This window comes from Brachyistius frenatus, unplaced genomic scaffold, assembly GCF_029030835.1.
Source record: "Brachyistius frenatus isolate BFR_SWC_R1_liver_20210118 unplaced genomic scaffold, ASM2903083v1 Contig_258, whole genome shotgun sequence".
Taxonomy (NCBI): Eukaryota; Metazoa; Chordata; class Actinopteri; family Embiotocidae; genus Brachyistius; species Brachyistius frenatus.
The window spans coordinates 365192-382293 of NW_027210857.1; the positions used below are offsets into that span (position 1 = coordinate 365192).

Genomic DNA, 17102 nt, shown 5'->3' on the forward strand with positions numbered 1-17102 from the left:
TCATAACAGACAACATGGAGGCTGATGCTGTAACAGTGCAACACGGTGAGTGTCTCGTTCAGAGATGCGGATTTGATGTCACACACCTTCTAATTATCTGTTCCTCCAAAGTAGCACCGCGCCACGCTGCCTCACAGATGCATCTGTGTTTACACCGACACCTTTCACACATGCACTCGCTCCCAGCACTCAGAAGTTACACCCAAGCTCGGAGTGACGAGTGTACAGGTGTCTTTCCAATCCATCTCTGAGCAACGCAGCATCACAGCAACGTGTGAAATAGACACGCTTTGGCCTGTCAAGGCGTGAAAGGCACACGTTTTGTAAGCATGAAACTTACATGCACGTAAATGTCATGTAACAGAGGCAAGGAGGGACATTTCTTGGTGGTACTATGCGATAGGAGGGGTGACTTGGCAGCATTAGTCACAGACTGCCATGGAGGATGTTGAGATTCCAAACCAGGAGGTTTTGAGTTGTTTTAGTTTTTCCGAAGCCCAACCACGTGTTTTAGCTATAAATTTAATTTTGCTGTAAATCACATGGCTCTATGCGTGCAGTAAGTTTCATTTTTATCCACTACAGAAAAACGGGTAACTTTCACACCAAGACAGGCCAAAGCGTGTCTATTTCACGTTTTGTCGTGACACCGGGTTGCCCTGAGTTCCCACCTCCGCAGGTCCAATTGATACTGTCCCCCTCAATGTTGTATATTTCCAGATAAGGAGAGGCCTCTGCCTCATCCTTGAAACTTGGTTAACTTTGGAACAGACTGTCTTCATCTGTAGCCTGATGGCAGCACAGAGTACAGGAGGGCATGGTGACCTCAGGAGGAGCGAAACAACATGAGACAGAGAGACTCAGCGATGAATCAAAATAGCTTCACAGTAGTAACAGTGGAAACCATTCGATAATATTACAGAGTATAAGGAGTAACATGAGTTTATCCCTTGGTGTTATGTCTCCAGAGTGGGTCGAGGAGATGTGGGGAGCAAAACAAGTAAAAACCCACGGAAAAAAAAGAAATACGGAAAAGCTAATGTGTCGGAAAACTCGTGAATCTGTTCAGATAAGATAAAAACTGAACTCAGCCTCAAGAAGAAACACAGCTAAGGGGAGAAGTAACCGACTCCAGACCTGGCAATCACTGTCCACACACACACACACACACACACACACACACACACACACACACACACACACACACACACACACACACACACACACACACACACACACACACACACACACACACACACACACACACACACACACACACACACACACACACACACACACACACACACACACACACAGGTCGTACCACCCAGCAGGAGGGGAACAGTAGTTAATACGTTAATACGTATGAGCAGCTTTTTGATGGTAAACAGTGTGAAAGTGTGATTATCACTGCAGCGGAGGACGGTGTTCTCATCTGTCCACTGCATCCATCACAGTTCACTCCACCCTGACAGATAACACATCCTGGATGCAGACCAACTCTCTCCAACTGAGCCTCACAAATCCCTGATGATCATAAATGATCCCAAAGTCCTCACAGAAACCTCACACAGCTTCTGTCTCCGGTGGACCAGTCCACTCCGTCTCCGGTGGACCGGTCCACTCCGTCTCCTTCACCACACAGTCAACAAACCGTGAAGATGAACACGACAAAAATCTCATCATGAAAACAGGTTGTTCCAAAGCTGCCCGTTGACAGTTGATGGGAGGACGGGTCGTCTGTACCTCCTTTTAAATTCCTTTTCTGTTCCACTCAGGACATTTTGACAGCTGTAGTCATCTCATCTTATTTCACAGTGACACACGTTTTAGCAGCACCTGGTAGCAACACATTCTTCTTCTTTTGCTGTTTAGCGGCAGTTTGCAAAAGGCTTTTCTGTGCTTTACCGCCACCTTCTGGCAGTAGTATTAACACCAGGAGCCAGTAAGGGAAAACATGCAATCCTGTTTCCCAAAAAGTTGGGACGCTGTGTAAAATGGAAAGAAAACCAAAATTCAATGATTTGCAAATCACATAACAACATATTTAATTGCAAATAGACCAAAGACAACATATCAAATGTTGGAACTGAGATTGTTTTATGAAAATATATGGTCCCAATTTTTTTTAGATGTGTTGCTGCCATCAAATTGAAAATGAGCAGATAGTTAACATAAAACATTGACATTTCTCAGTTTCAACATTTGATAAGTCTATCTGCAATTAAATATGAGTTTATGAGATTTGCAAATCATTGCATTTTGTTTTATTTACATTTTATACAACGTCCCAACTTGTTAGGAAACGGTGTTGTATTTTAAGACATGATAGTCACATAAACAATTACAACTTTTTAAATTTAATTCAACCCTAAAATGAGCGACTTGTTTCTAAAACACTCCCCGCCATTAGTTGCCTTTGATTTACCATGAAACTATAACTTTGTGTGGGTACAACAGGTAAATCACTCCACAGGTATCCAAGTTAAATATGACAGATTCTTTAAAACCTCTCTGTCTCTGCAGCTCATTGAATCACACATATGTTGATAAATCTGCATTACGAACTGAAGTGTACAAACAACTGAACACTATCTTCATTATATTAAACTACCTGAACACAACAACAGCCACACACTCCTCTGCACACAGCAGACGGCTCTCCTGTAACTCTCTCTGTCATTCGGGCCGGAGACATCAGATCACCGAAGCTCATTAATGCTGTGACTGTATGGTGAGCACTGGTGTGTCACCCATGAAATACAGAAGCATTATTGCTGAAGTGGTATCAGATTGATGCAAAGATAACCAAGCTATGTTTTAAATGTGAATATTAATCATCATTACACAAATGATGTGGAAAAAACTCCCACACAGATTTGTGGTGTTGTGTGTCGCATTACCCAGACAACAATATGGCTGTCCAGCCTCTTTCCATCTGTTGAGTTGTCATGCTGCACTGTGTTTCGCTGTCGTCATCCAGAGCAATGAGACCATTGATAAGACTATCTGAGGGTATATTTATCAATCACCAATCACCTTATATATAATCTCATGTTTCTGTTCCACCTCATCCAGCTCTGCTGCACCAACATGAACCTGACAGGCAGGAGTCCATCCACCATACTGGTGCCTCTAAATGTCCCGACATCAACTGGAGGCTTTGCTGCCTCCTCACATCCAACCATATCAAAACAGTTTCAACCATGAAGCAACCGGGGGACTCCCCATCTTTACAGTCTCAGCAGATAAAACATCTCCCTCTAAAACAGTTGTTAGCATGAACTGCACACTGGGAACAATATGCGGTCATTATAATGATACAAACATATTCATTTGAAACATATTTCACCGTGAAATTGACTGATGACCTGTCCAGCATGCACCTCTCATCCAATGTCAGATGGGATTAAGCAGTACAAGTAATGTTAACAGTATTATGGTATTATTATCCTTAGCTAATGTTAATATTATTATATCATTATTATCCTTATTCTCTCTCAACACTTTTCTGTGTAATCCAGTGTAGATTAAACTACAACCTCCATCATACAATGGAAGATATAAAACACTTCCAGTTAGAAACATATTTAGTGCTGAAATGTGACCACGTGTCAAGTACAAACTTCATGTATTTGTACGTTACGTGGGAATTTCCATTTCATGCAGTTTTATACTTCCACTCTCAGAGGAAAATATGGGACCATTTAAAACACTACATCACTCTGACAGCTTTAGTCACTTTAATATTACACTTTCTCCGATTAGATGCTTCTTTACAGGCTCAGAAAAATCTCCCACTTTTGAAGCTTAATAAACTTTTTTAAACCCTCCTGGATTCGTTGGGAAATATTTTTCTGAGTTTGTTGACTTTTTAGATATACTTGGTTCCTACAGAATACAAACAATACAAACATATGATATTATTGAATATGATATATAAGTGTAGTTAAAAAAAAGCAACAGGAGATAAAGTCGTTAAAATAAGCTCAACCTTAAATAACTAGTAAAATACACATTAATTCAACTGTAATATTATCAATTATTAAAATCAATTAATATGAAAGTGTAAAACACTGATTGCTCAGTGTATACTTTTACTTTGATACCTGTTGTACATTTTGCTGATAAACACTAACATAAGTAAAGACTTTAACTTGGAGTTTTCGGTATTAGTACTTTTACTGTAGTAGAGGACCTGAATACTTCTTCCAGCACTGAACATTTTTATTAGGCTCTTAATGATACAATAGAGAGAGTAGGGGAAATAAACTTGAATAAAAAAAACTCCATTAACTCATACACAGAAGGTCTAATAAGAATTTTCTTCTATTTAATTACTTCCATAAATTTAAGGAACCTGTTGGATGGAGATCATTTCTAATCACACAGTCTGTGCGAGAGGAAACAGAGCAGCAGTGGAGGGTTTCATTATTGTAGCTGATCTCACACAAAGACTCGTATTAAAGTCATTAAGGAGCTGTCTGCAGATGAAAACAGCTTCACCCCATGAGTCTGTCTTTTGCTGTTTTTATGTGACTTCATTTTGTACTAGTTGTTTGTCTGCAGCTTATCTTGATTCTACTTTCTGGTTGACCTTGAAAAGAAGTTTTAATCTCCGAGATTTGAATACAGTTACATTCAAATTCAAGAAGCAAAACCTGGGAACGGACATCTTAGGAATACACTGGAATATGTTATAATAATGCTCTAAAGGGCTTTAAGACTTTAAGACACAGGCCTGTCCGTCAGTCCTCTGCCGTATGAAAGCTCTCTAACCTGTGACTCATTCTCCATGTCAGACTGTCTCTTCTTCAGCTTCTCCGTCAGGCTCTGTTTCCACTTGCAAACAGAAACCAGCGAGGACCATTTCGCAGAAGTCAAACTCAGGTTGAGCCCCATGCTGAGGCTGCCCAGGTCGGGGGCCCAGCCCCGCAGGACGTCCATGGACAGCCTCTTCTTCAGGTTACCTAGGTTACCAAGGCCCTCGGAGCACGGGGGGGACCGCAGGTTGGGAGCGCTGCCTCCATGGAGAGCGTAGCCCAGGGGGGATTTCTTCGTTCGGTTGTCCCACCACATTTTCCCCATGAAGCTCATCTTGTGTTATTCACCCAGATGACTGACAGAGGTCACCAAGAGGTCACACAACTTCTACAAACTACCAGGCATCCTGCTTCAGTACAAATATCCAAACGAAGAAGAAAAGTTCAATGATTTCCCACAACATGTGCAGAAGTAGAATAATCCATCATAACCTTTGGATTCAGGAATCTTAAACTCCCCCTGTCATCCATGAGTTATGTGCATCAGCGGCTCCGCTCTGTTTACAGTACGTCCTCCACAGGACGACTGCATACGATGGACGTGGTGCAGCGGTGCAGGACAGATGGCTCATATCGCTCCAGGGGGGTGAGAGCCATGGGAAACACTTGCGACACATACTCAATATATCTGATCGGGTAAGAGCTGAAGTGGCCGGGGCCGCAGATGTGGATCCGATCGGATCAAGCCGGGAAGAGTGCTGGGTGCTGGAGCTCACTGATATAAATCACATGGAGGCATAATTAATGCCTGGGGGAAGTGAGCTCTGTCAGGAAGCCAAAACTAGATTAGAGACAGATCAATGGAGCGCGTCAGGATGAGAGGCGGAGTCACAGCGGCCACGAACAAACACAAAAACACACTAATGAGCAAAAAAAACCAACAAATGGAAACGACATGTGGACGCTGCAGCGGGTGATGGATGAAACACACAGATGAACACTGGCTGCGGGCTAATTGAAACTGCTGAGAATAACCGCTCCTCTCACTCTTTTGTTGTTGGGGTTACTGAGAGAGGAGAGATGTGCCACTTCGTCTACCTGTCTGTCTCCTATTCTTCCTCCTGTCCTTGTATTATCTATCTCTTTCGTTTGCCTGTTCGTCAGGGACCTCTCCTCTCTCCCTCCCTCCCACACCGGCCTCTCGTGTCCTCCTCCTTTCCTCCCTGGCTGCTGTGGGAGGATGCTGGACCACGGAGGCCCGAGGCCCGGCGGCGTCTCTGCTGCGCTGCAGGATGACTGCAGGATTAGACTCGCCTGGTGTGACGCTGATAGCAACTTGCAGGTACACAGAAAACCAGGTGGAGGGGAAGCAGAATGAAGGGAACACTGCTCCCTGCTCACAGATACACCGCTTAAAACAGAGAAGAGCAAAGAGCTCCATCACACACTGATGTGATGTCACCTGCTTCTCCATCCGCCGGCCATTCAAACACTCAGCATGGAGAGAACATCCATTATCAGGAGGAGCTGGTTCACATGCAGCAAACGGCTGCTTCAACTGGGATTTATAAACTCTGAGCGTGGGCGTAGTCTATGTGTTAATAATACTTATAATACTTATAATGCTAATACCATAACACCAGATACGTTACATCACATTACATTTCATTTAGCTGACGCTTTTATCCAAAGCGACTTACAATAAGATACGATCTATATTTCAATAGTCTGCCTGTTAGCAGGAGAAGAACACGTCTCCTGTCCTACTACAAAGACGCTGATGTAGTGAAACGATGTATGACAGCAAGTCTGCTGAGGCAGCTTTATTTTGGAGATTGACCAGATTCCCGAAGCTGTTTCTGCGTCTGGTTTCCTGCCCAGCTCATCTGCTCCGAGCAGCTTCCATCAAAAACAGAAAACATATGTATTTTTCTCAGAGAGGAGAGGAGGTCGGCCTCGGGCAGCTTCTGAAGCGCACTGCGGTGCGTCTGCTGGAATAAGGAGCGTTATTCAGGACGGCAGTGCTGCAGCCGCCCCGTGTCTGGGCCCTGATAGTTAGAGGAGATATAACAACGAATCAGAAGCAGCAACCACTACAACTACACATAATCAAATTGTACTGTCATGTTCTCAATTAAGTTATTAGTTCAGTCCTGTGAGGTTTCTGTGAGTTCAGTTCACTCTGAGACGTCTTTCATTTAGGAGGTGCTGTTCAAACACGACCTGCTGCGTTCACACTGACACGGTTAAACCCAGGATAAAAGCACTCCCAGTTGATGTTCCAATCTCAGCAGTTTGTTCAAGAAAAGTCTTTCTCAGCTGATTCCAGAAGAAGCTCTGTGAGCATCATACAGCAGCTCTCCTCTGCTCATATCAAACATCATCATTGCTGATTTTTACAAATCTCAGTCTCTGTTTTCAAAGATATATTTTTAAGCATTAAGTTTGTAACAGATTGCTGCTGCTGGGTGTTCTCCAGCCTCCTCTGCTGTATTTATGCGTTGGCTCATTAATGTGGGCTTGGTTAGTGATGGTGATATCTCTGACAGCAGACAGCAGCTCTGGGGCTTCTGTGATCCCGTTAAATCAATCCTCTGAAATAAAACAGTTTGCTGTGGACAGCTGTGGAGACAGATTAATTCGGGGTGTTTGGAGAGCGAGCTATTGTTTGACGTGGAGAAGCAGGTAGCGCTCGATGACTCTCACCTGTCCCGTGATCCAATGAGAGAGAGGAGGGAGTGACTGAGAGCAACGATACCTCCAAAACCTCATGACCCTCAGATACAACATGGGTTGGAGAAGGATCATAGTTTGAATAACAACAACGACTGAACCACGCTTTGTGTTAAAGTTTCTATTCCTTAGGATTATGTGATGTCCATTGTCATGACAACAGTATACACAGTTTAAAAAAAAACTGTCCTGACTCGTGGTTGGAAACAGGAAGTGAACATCAGTCTGCTACACCTGTTGTATGGAGCCATCCACCCAACCGGCCTCCTCCTTACAGGGAGGGGCAAACGTTTGATTGACACCTTTCTCTTTTCTTTAGTGCTTCACTTTGAAGACTTTTGTGAGACAGTGAAGTGACGCCTGATGTCTACAGGTTACAAACATCTCATGTTGCTGGTTCCAAATTCAAGTCTTCAGAAATGACTGAAATCATCTCAAAATGAGAAAAATCCTCGCGTTGATGTAGAAATAACTTCTTTCATCTTTAAACTGGAGCACAAACATTATTTTGTAGTATTTATTTGTCTTACTTCTCTGCAGATGCTTTAAGTATCATCTTTATCATTAATATTCTCAGTGTCTGTTCTGTGAAGCAGAAGATATAGAAGAATTAAAGTGAGGAGCTTCTGATATCTGACTGATTAACTGGGTTTACGTCATCTAACGTAACACTGTTGTTCCTCTTAATTAGAGGTGGTGCCTCAAACATGAATGAGTGAAAGATCTACAGTGAAAAAAATTAAGCTGTTTGACAAACTCGTCAACATCACAAACGAAAGTGTAAATCAACAAAGTGACGAAGAACCAGAGGAACTGTAGAGGAAAACAAAAGGAACGTTTATGAAGTATTGAGAGGAAAAGTGTCCCAGCATCTCTGAGCTGGAGGGAGAATGACACTGCGAAGTATTTACTGTACATACGACTTAAGAAGGAAGCACATCCTAAAGCAGCTGGAGAAGCACTGAGACGCTCCCTCTTTAAACAAGATGCTTTCTTCTCTTCTCTTCTCTTCTCTTCTCTTCTCTTCTCTTCTCTTCTTCTGTACTTTTATTGAATACTATAAGTACCTATGTTATCAATCACACCTGAAATCATCATCAACACCTATTTATAGTGAGTAATAACTGTGTGATGAATATTTGCTGGTCTCATTGGATTCACCAGTCAGTAGTTCAGCTATATGATGTATCCTGATTTAAAGAGGGAGCGTCTCAGCTGCAGGTCCTCTCTGGATTATTTATTCTTCATCCTGAAACAGATTTCAACAGTAACCTGTAGTCTGGTTTTAAACAGCATCCTACTGTGTAACCTGATGATGTCGGGAGGAACCGGTCCTCCGCTTCATGCCAGCCGATGACTCACTCCTTACCTCGCTACCACGGTGTTGCTCATCACGTTGACCATAATGTAACCTGATATCTCTGCTCCTATTTTAGATACAGACTCTCCATTCACTCTTTCTTCCTCTCTTCTTTTTTCTGGACTCTGTGGTAACCTTTTATGTAGTTTGTAACCAAAACACTAATTTGTACAACAAGCTGCTTTCAGCTGAGCTTTTCTGAGACTGCAGACCAACAACAAATACAGAAATACTGAAGGTAGCAAAGTGTTCATTTTTTTTAATGTGTAAAAATTATTTCTGAGAAACATGAAACTGACAAAGCTTTACAAGAATAAAAGTCTACAGTGAAAACAAGGATATTTAAATCATTTATAGAAAGATGAAATCCAAGTTTTTCAGTGAGGAGTTGACTTAGACGTAGCACAGACGGAACATTTCTTGTTCTGCAGGTGATGTGTCTCTTTTAATGGAAACAAAATGATAAGTGATGTTTCATCATTTCTTCTGGGAAATATTAGCTTCAAACAAAAAGTCAAACAACAACAACCAAATGCACTGATACTGAAAGTGACTCGAAGAGCAGCCTGCTTTCACCTTTCTTCTGTTTCATGCAATAAACTGAGCTTTATATCAATATTGGTTTTTGACTAAGAGTCCCTCACTGATGTATGGAACAACAATATCTCAGTATTTTAGAAAGGAAGGAACAATCGAACACTCCGAACAGAAGAAAAGAAAAAAAACACGAGTTAGGAATCATTACCTGAAAAAAAAGAAAAAAAATGGAATTCTTCACACCTGAAAACACTTCAAAAGTACCGGATGTATGGTTAATTGATGTAAATAACATCAGCCAAAAAAAAAAAGAAAAGAAATGTTGGTTTATGGTTTAAAATATCACAAAACGACACGCGGCGACAATTAGCTGAAATCCTGCTGCGCTGATGGAACTTTACTGTCATACTTCTGCGAGCTCATTATGCAAGGCTATTCATACTGTACACAACATGTACACAACATGTACAAAACATGTACACAACATGTACACAACATGTACACGTCATGTAAACAACACTGTGCACAACACGTACACAACATGTACACAAAATGTACACAACCTGAACACAACCTGTACACAACATGTACACATCATGTAAACAACATTTACACATGTACACAACCTGAACACAAACTGAACATAACCTGTTCACAACCTGTACACAACACATATACAACATGTACACAAAATGTACACAACCTGAACACAAACTGTGCACAACATGTACATATGTAAACAACATGAACACAACCTGAACAGAAACTGAACACAACATGTACACATGTAAACAACATGAACACAAACTGAACACAAACTGAACACAACCTGTACACAACGTGCACACAACCTGAACACAACCTGAACACAACATGTACACAAACTGAACACAACCTGAACACAACATGTACACAACGTGCACACAACCTGAACACAACCTGAACACAACATGCACACAACCTGTACACAACATGTACACAACATGTACACACCCTGAACACAACATGTACAAAACCTGTACACAACATGTACATAACCTGTACACAACCTGAACACAAACTGAACACAACCTGTACACAACATGTACATAAGATGTACAACAGATGTACAAAACGTGTACACATCCTGAACACAACCTGAACACAACCTGAACATAACCTGTACACAACCTGTACATAACCTGTACACAACCTGAACACAACCTGAACATGTGTACACAACCTATACACAAGATGTACACAACCTGTACACAACCTGAACACAACCTGCACACAAACTGAACACAATACGTAAACAACATGTACACAACATGTACATAACCTGTACACAACCTGTACACAACATGTACACAACCTGTACACAACCTGAACACAAACTGAACACAACCTGTACACAACCTGTACACAAACTGAACACAACCTGTACACAACCTGTACACAACCTGAACACAACCTGAACACAACCTGTACACAACCTGTACACAACATGTACACAACATGTACACATGTACACAACCTGAACACAACCTGAACACAACCTGTACACAACCTGTACACAACACATGAACACAACTGAACACTGTACACACACAACCTGTGCTGTACACTGTACACAACCAGTGAACACAACCTGAACACAAACTGAACACAAGCTGAACACAACCTGAACACAAACTGAACACAACCTGAACACAACCTGTACATAACAAACTGAACACAACCTGAACACAACCTGTACACAAACTGAACACAACCTGAACACCTGTACACAACCTGTACACAACCTGAACACAACCTGAACACAAACAATACACAACTGTACTGTACACAACATGTACACAACCATGAACACAAACTGAACACAAACCTGAACACAACCTGTACACCTGTACACACCTGTAACCTGAACACAACCTGAACACAAACTGAACACAACCTGAACACAAAACTGCAACACAACCTGTACACAAATTGAACACAACCTGAACACAAGCTGAACACAACCTGTACACAACCTGAACACAAGCTGAACACAACCTGAACACAACCTGAACACAACCTGAACACAAACTGAACACAACCTGTACACAACCTGAACACAAACTGCACACAACCTGTACACAAATTGAACACAAGCTGAACACAACCTGTACACAACCTGTACACAAACTGAACACAACCTGAACACAACCTGTACACAAACTGAACACAACCTGAACACAACCTGTACACAACATGTACACAAACTGAACACAACCTGAACACAACCTGTACACAAACTGAACACAACCTGAACACAACCTGTACACAACCTGTACACATCATGTAAACAACACTGTGCACAACACGTACACAACATGTACACATGTACACAACCTGAACACAACCTGTACACAACATGAACACAACCTAAACACAACCTGTGCACAAATTGAACACAACCTGTACACAACCTGAACACGACATGTACACAAACTGAACACAACCTGAACACAACCTATACACAACATGTACACAACATGTACACAACCTGTACACAACCTGTACACAAGCTGAACACAACCTGAACACAACCTGCACACAAACTGAACACGACCTGAACACAGCCTGTACACAACCAGTACACAACCTGTGCACAAATGTACACAACCTGAACACGACCAGAACACAAACTGAACACAAGCTGGACACAACCTGTACAGAAAATGAACACAACCTGCACACAACCTGTACACAAACTGAACACAAGCTGAACACAACCTGAACACAACCTGTACACAACCTGAACACAAATGTACACAACCTGAACACAACCTGTACACAAGCTGAACACAACCTGTACACAACCTGTACACAACCAGTACACAACCTGTGCGCAAATGTACACAACCTACCCACAACCTGTATACAAACTGAACATAAGCTGAACACAACCTGTACACAACCTGTACACAAGCTGAACACAACCTGTACACAACCTGTACACAAGCAGAACACAAGCTGAACACAACCTGTACACAACCTGAACACAAACTGCACACAACCTGTACACAAATTGAACACAAGCTGAACACGGGCTGAACACAACCTGAACACAACCTGAACACAACCTGAACACAAGCTGAACACAACCTGTACACAACCTGTACACAACCTGTACACAAGCTGAACACAACCTGTGCACAACCTGAACACAAACTGCACACAACCTGTACACAAATTGAACACAAGCTGAACACAGGCTGAACACAACCTGTACACAACCTGAACACAACCTGTACACAACCTGTACACAACCTGTACACAACCTGTACACAAGCTGAACACAACATGTACACAACCTGAACACAAACTGCACACAACCTGAACACAAACAAAACAAGACATGTACCGTACACTGTCATCCACAGAGGAGAAAGAGTTCTGAACGTTGTTTCTCAAATGAATATAAACATATTATATACATATTAAACCATTGTATTAATACATCATATGAAGTGTAAATGGCATCAACAGTCTCAGCTGTAGCTTACAGATCGCCTACGTAGTTAAACTACAATCAGCAGGATTGATGCTGAGTCAGTCTACAGAAGTTATCAGCATCTTGTGGTGACAGAGAAAGGAGGAGTTTGTCAAAGTGTGACAGCAAACCACAGCTTTTACTGGTTTAACTAAGAAGCAACAGCTTGGAGAAAACTTGAAGTCACTGAGAAACTTTCTCCACTGATGTTCAACAACTAGAGACAGACTAGAGCACAGGCATATACTCTGGTAGATGAAGACTGTAGTTTAGGGACCATCAGATGAGTACATGGTTAGTAGGACCGGATGTAGCAACAGCAGGGAGCACATATGAATGTATATCTGGGGGTCAAAGTTCAATTAATCTAGTGACAAAACCTGATAAAAAAAATTCAGGAGAGGATTTTACTCTGTGATGTTTCACTTAGTTAGACAGAGAGGAGATCTCTGCCAGAAGGTGGCGCTAGAGGGACGCACAGCATGTCTGAATGAAAGAGCTTCTTCCTCTGGGTAGCTTGAATGTGCTCAGTAAATTCAATACAGCTCTTGTCCTGATGGTGGAACATAAGAGATGATTGATGGGTCACTGACACAAGGTTTATGACAACTGAATATTCAGAGCAGATTTATCAGCAAATACAGCAAATCTGAGGAGAACAGGTCCAGTAGGTGTGGAAACCTTTTACCGATCAGGGCTAATTCTAATTCTAGTCAAGAGTTTCCATTTTAATTTAGCCACATTATTATAAACATCTCACTCTCTTAATGATGATTTTTAAGGATTATTTTATGAAAAAAAGGGAAACAACAGACAACAGAGCGGCTCTGTGTCCTGTCAGCGTGGTAAATCTGTGGTCGGAGGAGACTGTTTGTGACAGCATCAAAACTTGTCTGATGACTTAAAAGAAGAAGAAGCAAACCTGCGCTGAGGTACAGAACAAATGAGCTACAAGACTCTGTTGTGGTTTAAAGAGCAGAGATGGAGGGAGCGTCTGAGTTCCTCTGAACACAAGCAGAGTCAAAACACAACACAGGTCGGCTTCTGTCCACATGCTCTCTCTCTCAGATGAGGCAGAAAGGACACAAAGTCAATAGATTCACCCCCAAATTCAAATGACTAACACAGACGTCAACAACACTATCAATCAACAGGTGAGCTGAAGTGGCTCTATCTGCTGCACCATTTAAATCTCATATCTTTACAATATAAATCATCTTTTGTGGAAATAACCGAAGACGTGTTGGAGTTTGTAAATCACGCTGAGGTAAACCTACCTTTTCTTTCAGCAGTCTCGATGTCCGGCTGTTGTGCACAAGTCGTCTCCCAAGCTTCTTGGCATACCAAATAGAGGCAAACATACCGGCAGGTGAAGTAATAATTTCAATAATAATAACGTACTCCGACAGCCCCGACGGCTCTTAGCTGCTGTCCATCTGGACCGAGAACTGCTTATCAGCCGAGTGACATGCACACAGCAAAACGGAGAGAGAAAAGAGAAAAGAGCAGAGGATGCTGCGGGAGGGAGGCAGAGCATCTGCACAGCGGAGTCAGGTCTCCGTCAGCCACAGAGCAAGGGTGGGGGGGGGGGGGCTCTCACAGCATCTTCAGCACCAACTGAAACCTGCTAAGAGGTTGTCAGCAGCTCCCAAAGGCTACTCAGCTCTCACTATAGAATAACTAAACAACATCTGTCATCCATAAACAGCAAAGGTCAAAAATGGACCGAAAACTTGTCACTTCTTTTGTGAGAAAAAAATATCTTTGAGGGAAATTTACAATTTCTAAGGTTTTCTTCTATAAAACCCCATTTATCTAAATGTACTTTCATTTTGATCAGTTACTTCCACATCACGCGTTCAGGCATCTGGCATTTGTGAACGCCTCCCTTCCTTCTTCAGAGCGTTCACCAACTGTCAGAAAACACACCAGTGACATCATCCGTATGAATCCACATCGGACCAGATGCAGCTCAGGAGCTCAGTTTTATTTGTTGACTACATTTCTACACGTTTTGATGTGCTGCTGTTGTTAACATGTAACACGGCGAGTAAAAAGTCCGGTCAGACAAGCCAGTCTTCCTCTCACCACAAACGCTGCCTTATCTTCCAAAGGCAATGTGAACGTGAGGTAATGAATATTGTCCATCCACAGTTTGGCTGTAAACAAACACACCAGATACTCTTTTCTGCTCAAGGACGTGTCTTTGCTCCCTTCAGTGTATAAAAGACTCACGGATCAGGAGAACAGGATGGCTGCACGGTTGCCACAAAAATACAGAAAAATTTAATAATTTTCATCTTCAGCAAACAAACAAACATGTTTCAGCTACAAACCATCATCAGCATTCGTTTGTTTGACCACAATAAAAATTATTCTATATTGTTCTGCAAGTGCCGGTTTTCTGCCTTTTTTTTTGTTTGTTCCATTTGGACCGATTGTACTTTTGCACCAGCCTGGTGTGAACCAGAACCCACAGCCACTGCATGAATACGGGTCTGGTACCCTCCATAGAGAACCGTCTGCAGTCCTTTCTTCCTACTGGGCGTAAATCTTTGGTTAATTCTAACCAATCAGCATGCACCGAAACCGGCCGGCCCTCTGCCGACGATCTACCGACACTGCTCTCTGATTGGTCCACCCTTCATGGTGGCTGTTCAAACGCTGATACGAGCCGAGTTACCAGACGTGATCACAGAAGAACCCTGAAGCTGAGAGCGATAGTCGAAACAGAGGACAGTTCAGTACTGCAACAACCTGAAAACCAGGAAATGAGAAAATCTTACTCCGAGGTTAAGATTTATTGTTTTGTGTTGGATTTGTCACAAAGCATCCCTTAAAAGCTAGACTTCATCAGGCCATATCCAACTTTATACTCCCCCACAGCAACTATATGTAAGTATTTCTGATGTATATTCACTTCGTCACATTATTGAACATGAAACTGCTGCTGTTTTTATGTTCCTTCACTGTGACAGATATCGGGATATCAGGAGGAGGAGACGGTCTGCAGTTTAGATGTCGGTACTCCAAGAGCCTTCTGCAACGTCCTCAAACTTTCAGCAGTCTCATAGTTCCTGTGTTCCCCATCGTACTACACAACAGCTCAATGTAGGAACAGAGTCAGCCACTAAAGCAACGTGAAGTCAAACTTTAAATCGTATGTGTAACTAATATCGTCACACAACCAGACAGTCTTTGAGTAAATCACTGAAGACAGATAATCAGTCATCTGTCAGCTGCAGACATCAGGAGTTAAAGATGTGTTTAATTCATGTGCAGGGTGCTGACATCACACCTCATAATAACATTGCTTTCTCTTCCTCTGCACCATCTCTCTGATCCAGTAGTTGCATCTAAATCTGTATAAAGAACCACAAAGAAGAGAAGACAGAGGCGCGTTCCTCCGACTGCAGAGACGACATACTCTGGGCCAACCTCCTCTAATAACACGCTTGCCCTCCGATCACTAAAGAGAAGGAGTGTTGCAGGCTAATTGCCAGGAAAGATGACACCACACAGCCGAACAACGAAGAGGCAGCGGGTGGAGAGGATGACGTCCTGTAACACTGCCTTCTTCACTGCAGAGGATTTTACAGTTTACACATCCTTTCTGTGTAAATCTCACCATATGATTCAACCTTTTTTTTTATCTGGGCTGTATTCATCTGAGTGGCGGTCAGATGGTTGGAGTTAGCAACCCTGCATTTCCTCAGCACACACACAAAACCAAATCATTGTTTCTCCCCACAAAAACAGGGTGGGACCTACGAGAAACAGCTCCCAGGACAATAATATTACAAAACCCAGGCACAGATTCAATTATAGAGCACTCTATGCTGTCTGTGATAAATTAAAGTGGAAGTGGCTGTGAGAAAATATAGTGGAAACAACAAATAGTATGTTTTTAAATCTACAATGATGTCTCCTGTGCTAACACTGAGTCTGTCAGCATATACAGTACATGAACATATAAACGCTGATCTAAAGGCAGCTTTTCAATCAGGAGACACTGGTAATCATTAGAATGTAAAATATGTCTGATACCTTTACAACCTGCTGTGGAGGTTGTTGTTATATTTGACATTTACCCAGCAAAGCTGAGCTCTTTATAGGAAGCATTAGTGATTTCAATTCATGTCCTCTGCTTCATTGATTACTCATGTTGCCTTTTTAATCCTCAGTTTTG

The 17102-nt window shown here is 42.2% G+C and overlaps 1 protein-coding gene across 16 annotated transcripts in view; it reads right to left on the minus strand.

Annotated features, from left to right (window-relative positions):
* dlg2 (discs, large homolog 2 (Drosophila)) overlaps positions 1-17102 on the minus strand; it is a 183101-nt gene that overhangs the window by 86443 nt on the left and 79556 nt on the right. For 2 of the 16 annotated variants that reach the window (XM_069721156.1, XM_069721154.1), the window contains exon 1: positions 14191-14288. The exons of the other annotated variants lie outside the window; for them this stretch is intronic. In XM_069721156.1, coding sequence (XP_069577257.1) covers positions 14191-14274 — 84 coding nt within the window. In that variant the 5' untranslated portion in view covers positions 14275-14288. Of the gene's footprint in view, positions 1-14190; positions 14289-17102 lie in introns of those variants that run through there. 16 annotated transcript variants of the gene reach the window in all.